At 34.8% G+C, this 9,495-nt stretch overlaps 1 protein-coding gene and 1 pseudogene across 1 annotated transcript; both read right to left on the bottom strand.

The window, feature by feature from the left end:
• Positions 1–306: 306 nt before the first annotated feature.
• On the bottom strand, positions 307–813 carry LOC112026285 (aspartic proteinase CDR1). The gene has a single exon (XM_024058974.2). It carries the CDS (start codon positions 811–813, stop codon positions 307–309), a length of 507 nt encoding a protein of 168 aa, XP_023914742.2.
• A 6,841-nt stretch (positions 814–7,654) lies between these two features.
• LOC111988592 (glucan endo-1,3-beta-glucosidase, basic vacuolar isoform-like) lies at positions 7,655–8,301 on the bottom strand (annotated as a pseudogene).
• Between the last annotated feature and the right edge of the window lie 1,194 nt (positions 8,302–9,495).

The raw sequence follows: 9,495 nt of genomic DNA on the forward strand, positions 1-9,495 counted from the left end.
ATATAGAAGATATATATACAAACTTCTTTTTCCTATTTTATAGGACATAAGAAGAAATGAAATCTTTGAACCTTGGATCACACATGCCCCACAATAAATTTCAACATTTCTCTTTCAAATTCATTTAATAGGAAAATATAACTATTGGACCATAGAGAACTAAACTGGTGATCTCACCCTCCACCCCCTGTTTATCTGGAGAGGAGATACAATTTGGTCCACTTTCAGAAACATATTACATAGATTAATACACGGGTAGGTATATATCTTTCATTGATTGTATAGGTTACATGAAAGTGCCAAACTCTACAGTTTGGTGCAATCAGTCGGCTTGAAGGAGACCATCCTTGTTTCCAAGTCAAACCCAATCAAAAAATTAGCTTGAACATAGTTGCCATATAATCCTTGGTCACCCAAATCTGCCAATTCAGTTTTTGCATGATTTATAATTGCAAAGCAGTAAATATCATATCCTCTAACCGGTTGATTGAAAGTTTGCATAGGCTTTAACTCCACATCTGCACCTTCAAAATGGACAGTCAAAATTGGTCCATTATCATTAGTAATTTCAGTTCTATAGCAAAGCCGGTTCCGCAAAAGAGTATCATTTTTCATGGGTTCAATTGAAATCCGCTTCTTCACTTCCACCTCTAAACGATTATAAAAATCTGGTGGCAAAGCGAATAGTGTTGATCCTGAATCGATTAAAATGTTGCCCTTAGAAACCTTACCTGAAGAGTTAAAGGGCACATATGTGTCTCCAACACTAATTCCTTCTAGTGTCACATTATATTGTTCTCCAGCTACAAACATTGGTGTTGAAACCACACCATCACCCACAACTTCACTGCCATTGCCAAAACTTATCTTGCTTGTAATATTAGGATAAGTATATTCAATAGCATATNCGAAGACGAGAGATTGTACAGAGGAGCTCAAGTGTCCGTGTTCTCGTTCTCGTCACCTAAATGAAAAACCAAAACTTATTATTGAAAACCTCTTCCTAAGTATTTAAACTTTTCTCAATCATACCTAACTCTCAAACTCAAGAAAATCTTAATTCCATCACAAAAAGTTCCCAAAGCATATGCTACAATATTAAACACATTATGCATCCAACCATAGAGAAACCAGGCATACATTTACACATGCTCCAACATAACCAAGGATGAGCATATAAATTATAGCCAAATCACCCTATCTTCAAAATTAAATCCACAAAGTCAAAGTTTTCCTACCCTGTTTACTGGTCATTACAGCGCAAAAGCCCTATTTGTAAAATACGAATGGGCTGACTCAAAAACATCCAAAAGTCTGAAATTTTACAGAGTTACTCCTCTGTATGTCCAGTATATATCATAAAAATTTTCGGAGTCAAAACATAAACCCATGATTTATTAAAAATCATACAATAAAACATGTTCAAATCTGTCCTGGCAGAACTCATGCAACTTAGAAATTACACCATTATTTTTATACTCATCCAATACTGTGAGACCACTTCCATAACAACCCTACATGTCTTAGGGTTCGTAAATACTCTAGCATCCTAATTCAAAACATGATTTAATACGAATTTTTTTTGTGTAAACATCAAATCTGTCACAGGGACAGCTTCAGTGCATGTTCTTTCTAAATCATCAACAAATAGCAATTGGCCTTAATTTCGTTTGGGTATTTTTATACCTATAAATATCATATTAAAACCTAATAAGCATCCAATAGCTCATAACACACATCACTCTTTAACTTACAAAAACAGAATACAAGTTCAGTCTCACAAAAGAACAGAGGATAAAGATGAAATAAACAAACAATCATACTATTCCAGTACACAAAATCAGATGAGCTTTAACTTACTTCCACACACTTTGAAGATGAACCTTAGTGTTTAGGCTCTTAATTTTCTCTTAGAGAGAGTTGTCTATGATTTTTGGTGAGAGGGTGAAAGAGAGTTACAGCCGTGTGAGAGGGGAAGAAGAAAGAAACCAGAATAAAGAAGAAGGAGAAGAGAAAGAGTGCTGAACTTCTGGTTCAGCAAAAGAAAAGATAAAGAGAGACTTTTGAGCAGCCAAGAAGATAAGGAGTGGACTTTTCTGATTTATGTGTGTGTACCCGTGGAAAAATTAAGGGGATAACTTCTTGGAGTTCTAATGCTTGAGAAAGGTCAAGGAAATGGCTCTTAGTAATTTGGCATGGCCGGCAAGTCTTGGCTTTTGGTTTGTCAACTTGCATGTTGCTTTAGTATTACTTGTATTGAATTCTCATTGGTTGCATGGGAGTGAAATTTCACAATCACAATTCATGCATATATGTTAATTAAAACCAACTATGCATCATACTAAATATATATATATATATGCAACTAGCCATTTCCATTATCATAGTCTTTAAAAAAAATCAAAGCTTCATGTACTTAAAAGTAATTAAAATAATAGCATGCATATAAACCACAAATTAAATATGCAATTAAGTTGGGATGTTACACCAATGGCCTTGAAACTTCTGAGAATTTTGTTTATAGTTTTTTGTTGGGGACTAAGTGGCCGTTTGTTTGGGCGTTTTGAGCCCAAAAGTTGGCTTTTTGAAAAAGCCAGCCCAACTTCAGTGTTTGGTGAGCACAAAACGTAACTTTTTGACAAAAGCTGCGTTTTACATTTACGAAGGAATGTGCGTTTCAGTTTATGGACATGTTTCAGTCCATAAACTAAAAGCTGGAGTGGGCGTTTATAATGTATCCGTTGGAGTGAGTGCAATTACCAAAATTACCCTTCAATTACAACAACAACAGCAGATCAAGAACCGAAAAAAACAGAAAAAAAAACAGCAGATCAAGAACAGCAGCTGGAGTGAGTGCAATTACAACAACAACAGCAGATCAAGAACAGAAAAAAAAAATTAGAACAATAAATGATCAAGAAAAAAAAAAATAGAAGCCGATCTGATAGGAGGAGCAGCAGTGGCGGTGTGGTGGAGCAAAGACGATTTCTCCTTTCTCTCCATGCGTGTCTACGTGTGTTTGAAGATAATGACACCAAAAGGCAAGCAAGATTATAGAATCAAGTATTACAGAGAGAGCTAGAGAATTTATGGAATCAAGTAAAAATAAATAAATAAATAAAGAGAGAGAGCAGAGAATGAGAAAGCCCAAAAAGGAAGGCTCTGGAATCACGTTTGGGAAATGAAGAGAAAGAAGGCTCTGGAATATAAAGGAAAAAGAGAGATGAAGGTCCTTGGGTATATGTGTGTGGTGGATAAAATGCAAGAGAAAAAAAAAAAAAAAAGAAAAAAAAAAAGAGTAAACGTATGGATGAAAGAAGTCAAACAATTAGAAATTACAATTTAAAAATACTACTACAATATTTTCACAATATTTTCACAATAAATTTTAAGTAATTAGCTAATATTGATAAGTAAAAATATAATTTCAGTGGTGGGTTTAAATTAGAACTAGTAACAACTTTCCATATAAAATTTTGTTATGATTCTTGTGAAAGTATTGCAAAAAAATATTGTAGATGTAACACTTTTTGTTGAAAAATATAATTGTTGAGAATGAATAGAAAAAGGAAAAATAAATATTAAAAAAGAATAAATTTGATTAAAAAATAAAGATTAAAAAAGTTGATAATCAAAAAGTAAATGTCACAGTTGATTGTCCAAACAATACAAAAATTTGTCTAACCTGCTGAAGATGCTCTTATATATACATTGTCCTTTTTGGTAATTTATTCCTCAAACTGCCACTTTTATAAATACTAGCCAAACACTCAGCTTTTTCAAAAATCACTTTTAACAGTTTTTACCAAACACTCAGCTTTTTGAAACTCCACTTTTTCATTATGCACTTTTTGAAAACTCAACTTTTTCATTATACACTTTTACAAAAAGCTGAACCAAACTCACCCTAAAACGAATACGGCAATAATTCTCATTTTCTGCTTCTATTTTGGTTCCGCAATTACCATGGATTACGATTCCTCACTATGTTTCATCGGTTCAAGTTTTAAAAAATATTCCTTAAAACCTTTTTGTATTCGTGAAGAAAATATCAAACCAATAGCATTTTTAGAAAGAATTCTTGCCGTACTCAAACTACCATTATATGTTTATCCTTTTGCTAATGCTATTTTGGCTTTGCCATACTCATAAAATATTGGCTTGCTGAAAAAGCCAAAGTCATACTACGGGTTCACTCACACCAGTTTTATTTTTTTTTTTTTTTGATCGAACAATCACACTAGGAAATTCACAACATTTATTATTTATTTTGAAACAGTTTCTCAACTATGTACTAATTCAAGTTTCCCTACTTTAAAGCACCAATTTTGTTAAGCTATACACAATTTCTCTGAAAAGCTAAAAATCTGCCAAAATTCAATTTACTAGAAATCATTAAAATATGTATACGTTCACATCAAACTTAGTGTTTCCAGGAAAAAAATAGTGCCAGAAACTGAAAGAAAACAAATCCCACAAAGCAAAACCAAAGACTAAAATAGACGACTACGGCTAGTAATGAAAACGTGGAAGCCACGGCAATAATCCTGAAAAATCTTTCAACCCTTGTCATACACTTATGTTCGAGTTCCATCAAGCTACCAATGAGGGAACCCCAAAGTGAGAACCCGAAGGAGCCTAAAATTATAAAATAAAGCGACAGTCGACCTCTGAAGAAGACTGGAACTGGAACCCTGTCCACATTTTCCGGTGGAAGAAAAAGCGTAGAAATCACAAGTGACATGTAGGAGATAAAATCGATTAAATTCAAGAGACTTATGGTCATGTATTTTGGACGCTTGGGAAGAAGGCTTTCTTGAACCGACGATAGTCCCGAGTCGGACTTCATCTTTGATCTCTTGTCAAACAGTTATAGACTTTTCAAAATAGATCTATAATCTCTGAAACAGAATTATATGTATGTGTGTACATATAAGCCTTTAGGTTCCCTGCATGAATCAATAATATTGTCTAGGTTTCCGAGTTTAAAAAATAACTTAATTGTTCTTATCAACTTTTTCTCTATTACTTGATGATTTATCAATTCTTTATATAAAAGATAGGTACAATTCTTTAATATTAATTCTATAATTTTGCTCAAAATTCAAATTATGCCTGTAACTTTAATTTTTGAATTTTATTTAATTCAATTCTTCCATTGGTGTTTGTTAAAAACGACTTAGTTTTATTTTTATTTTATTTTTTGAATATTATAAAATTTTAAAAAAATCCAAAAAATTAAAATTAAAATTGTTCACCCGTACTTCTCAACACTCTCATCATCAGAAGGATTAGCATTAGCACTGCCACCAAGTACTATGTCCACCACTGCCTCTGTTGTTGTAGTCAAAGCCTTAATAATAAAAGCAATTCTATTATACTAGAGTTTTGAAATCTTAATCAAGTTAAGATTTTTCGATCAACTTAGAAACTATAAATAAATGAGATAAGAATAAAGAATTTTATGTAAATTTTGCTTCGAACCAAATCTAAGGCTACCATTCAATTATAAAGGGACTCACTCTCTCCCCCATAGCATCTCACATATTACAATTTTAAAAAGTTCCCCGTAAAGAACTCTGATTATTTTTAAATTATTTATTTGAACAGAAAGAAAACTTGTAATTTCTATGGACCTGTTACCTCTCTCTCTCTCTCTCTCTCTATATATATATATACATATAGATGAATTCAAGTTACACCTGGTGTAATTCTATAAGAGTTACACTTTTTTTTAACCATAGATCTTCATAAGATCCACGGGTGAAAAATACACAAATCCACATCATCAATATTCTGTTTATTCAGTAAATATATATATATATATATATATTCTGTCTAAAAATTAATGAGTCACTTGCCTCCACATTAATTTCCCTAAAATCAATGCTTCTCTCTTTAAAGTCTAAATCTGAAAAGCAGTAAAATCCTATTGGCAAGAGGTACAAAGCTAGGCTTGTGGCCAAGTTTCACTCAAAAATTGGGCTGGACTACTCAGAAACTTTCTCTCCAGTTGCAAAATCAGTCTCAGTTAGGATTGTTTTGACCTTAGCTGCTGCTGAAAGGGTGGTTTCTTCATCAGCTGGATGTCAATAATGCTTTTCTCCATGGGGAATTGCTTGAAGATTTCTACATGTGCTTACCACCTGGCTTTCACAACAAGGGGGAGCATCATCAGTTGGTTGGCAAACTGAACAAGAGTCTCTATGATCTTAAACAAGCATCTAGACAATGGTTTGAAAAGTTTTCTTCAACCATTCTACAAATGGGGTTTGTCCAATCCAAGTCTGATTACTCCTTATTCACTCATACACAAGGGGCTTCATTCACAATTTTATTGGTATATGTTGATGATATACTCTTGACAGGAAACAACATTGATTGTGTCAACAATTTGAAGAAAGTTCTTGATGCTAAGTTTGGTTTGAAGGACCTAGGCTCATTGAGGTACTTTCTGGGGTTAGAAGTGGCTAGGACTGATGAGGGAATTAGTCTCAATCAGAGGAAGTATGCTTTGGAAATCTTCAAGGACACTGGTTTCATTGGCAGCAAACCTGTCAAGTTTCCCATGGAACAAAACTTGAAGTTATCTAAGTATGAAGGAAAATTGTTAGAAGAACCAGGCAAGTATAGAAGGTTGATTGGAAGACTTTTATACCTTACCTTGACAAGACCTGACTTAACTTATGCAGTACATAGGTTGAGTCAGTTTGTTGCACAGCCAAGAGAACCACACTTGCAGGCAGCACACAGGGTACTCCAATTCATTAAAGGGTCACCAGGTAAAGGCATATTTTTCCCAGCAAACAGAGTTGCATATTAAGTCCTTTTGTGATGCGGATTGGGCTGGATGCCCAGATACAAGGAGGTCTCTCACTGGTTATGCAGTGTACTTGGGAAATTCCTTGATTTCTTGGAGATCAAAGAAACAAGGAGTTGTGTCCAGGTCTTCAGCTGAAGCCGAGTACAGAGCCATGGCAAGTGTGGCCTGTGAAATTACTTGGGTATTGCAATTGTTGAAAGACTTGAAGGTTGAGCATTCAAGACCTGCCATGTTATTTTGTGATAACCAAGCTGCATTGTATATAGCAACAAACCCAGTCTTCCACGAAAGGACAAAGCATATAGAAGTTGATTGTCACTTAGTGAGGGACAAAATTTTAGAGGGTATGATCAAGACTTTCCATGTTGATACAAACTCACAGGTTGCAAATATTTTCACTAAAGCTTTGGGGTTTTCCTCTTTTGTGAGATTGACAGAAAAACTAGGATTAAAAGACATTTTCCAGTCTAAGCTGTTGAAGGAGCAATCTAAGCATTCACAGGTAGCTTCCTTAGTTCAAGTCACAGAGCCTAATACTCTGGACTTGAGGGGGAGTGTTGAAGTTAGAGGCATTACAAACGGCAGAAGTGGCAAGCCTAAAAACGACAGGAGAAAAGAAGACTTGAAGAGTGAAACGACGAAAGGCAAAACGCAGAGTATTGATTAATGAAGGCACACGAGCTGCACGTGTGAAGGAACACAAATTCAGTTAGAGGAGAAGGACAGCTGTGAAGATGTAATTGGTTAGTTTGTTAAATTACAGTTAGTTAGTTTTGGCGCCAGGGGACGAAGCTCTGTTTTGGGATTGTATATAAAGAGCATAGATATTGATTATTCATTTAATTCATTCTGTACATTTTGGTTGTTGAGATTAATGAGAAAATAGTTTTCTTCATTCTCTGTTATTTTACAATAAGTGTACACATTGGCTAGTAAGGGTGCCTTAGCGTATACTAGGTGACCAATGATTGGGTCTAAATATGATCTAACATCATCTCTGAAAGCCCCTTGTGATGGAGGGTAGGAGCTTCCTATTAAGGTCATGTCAATTGCAATTGAAACCTGGATTTGGTCCTTAAGGCCAGCTGATCTAATTGCATTGAATACTTGGTTAAAGCAGGGAGAACAAATTGTGCTAACCCAGCTGTGCCTCCATTAACAGGACTCACTTCATTTCCAATTGCAATGTATCGAAACCTGACACTAGGCCAGAAGTTTAGTACGTTTCTTTGTACCCATGCTTGTGCATTGGAAGGGTTGGCAAGGCTTGGAAGGTCTGAGTTGGGGACACCTAGCATGACTTCAATGTTAGAGCCACTAAGGGCTTGTAGAACTGCTTGATTCGGATCATAGATTCTCATTCGCTTGATGTTGTTTGATTGGTAGAGGGCTATAACTTCTTGCACAGATGGCAGATCGTTGCCAAGCAATCCATAACAAACACCAACAGATTGTGCACCTGCATCCAAATATAACATTAATAGAAGTAATTTAAAAGGATGTATAATTAAGGAAATAACAAAGAGTATAATTTTTGATATAATAGATTGACAGAAAAGAATTGGTCAACCCTAACAAATCTATTGAGAATAAATAGCCAACCCCAAAATTTGGAAGTCAAGCTTGGTTTTTTTTTTTTTTTACAAGATAGAATTCTACTCTATCCTAATCTAAATGTATATGTGTGTGAAGCTCACTTCTGGAGACTTGAATCACGGCCCTTGTCCCCCACATCCTACAAGCATTTTAACTTGTGGAGTGACCATCGCACCAAGAGTGTGCGGTGGTCAAGCTTGGTTGTTGATGTTGTTACCTATGTAGTGGTAGTGCTAGTCATACTTATTAATAAGACACATGGGTAATATGGATCATTTGCTAATTCTAATGAAGGAGTTTTTTTTTTTTTTTTTTTTCCTTTCACAACAATGTTTAAAAATATTCATTTTCATTTTTATTTAAGCATAGTCTTGTGTGGAAAATCATTGCAAGCTGCACTAAGAGATTGTTACAGAATCAGGACCAAGACTTTATAAGACAACGAAGTCTATTTGAGATATATGCTTTGTTCATCTGCAAAATGAAGTAACAAAAAAATAACACGCTTGTTGTGGTAGTTAATAATGATAACTCTCATAATTCAAATTATCCCTCCAAATAGGATACAAATTAAGCAGATTTGTGCAGATTTTAGGGAAGAAGATATTTCAGGCTTGTCTGAAAATTCTATTTTTGCTAGGAACATGCCAATATGGGAATCAACACAAATGAGTCAGACTGCATGATGCTAGTCCTTGTCATGTTAAGCAATGAAGTGAATTTGTCAAGCCTCTTGAAATCTTGAAAACTATCATGGAACTTCTTTGCATATTGCAAATGATCCTGTTTTCAACATTTCTTACATAAGAGATAGATTGACAATGTTGCCACTGTTAAAACTGTACTCTTTGACAGCATGCATGGCTTTTGCTATACTAGTTTTGATAGAGAATGATGCACACTGACACATTGTTTCATAAGTGAATGCATAAATCACACATAAACACATGCACATAAAAAGAGGCACAGTGAGAGAGAGGAGACCTGTTGTGGCAAGGTTTGCCATCAAGAACCCTAGAAGAAACACTATAGCTGCCATTAAGGATCTGTTACTTGTTTCAAAGAAGGTAGTCATA

Source organism: Quercus suber, unplaced genomic scaffold (genome assembly GCF_002906115.3).
Source record: "Quercus suber isolate HL8 unplaced genomic scaffold, Cork oak 2.0 scaffold_27, whole genome shotgun sequence".
NCBI lineage: Eukaryota > Viridiplantae > Streptophyta > Magnoliopsida > Fagales > Fagaceae > Quercus > Quercus suber.

Excerpts from the sequence above, each read along its gene's own strand:
- LOC112026285 (XM_024058974.2), bottom strand. The coding sequence starts at position 813 with ATGTTTGTAGCTGGAGAACAATATAATGTGACACTAGAAGGAATTAGT.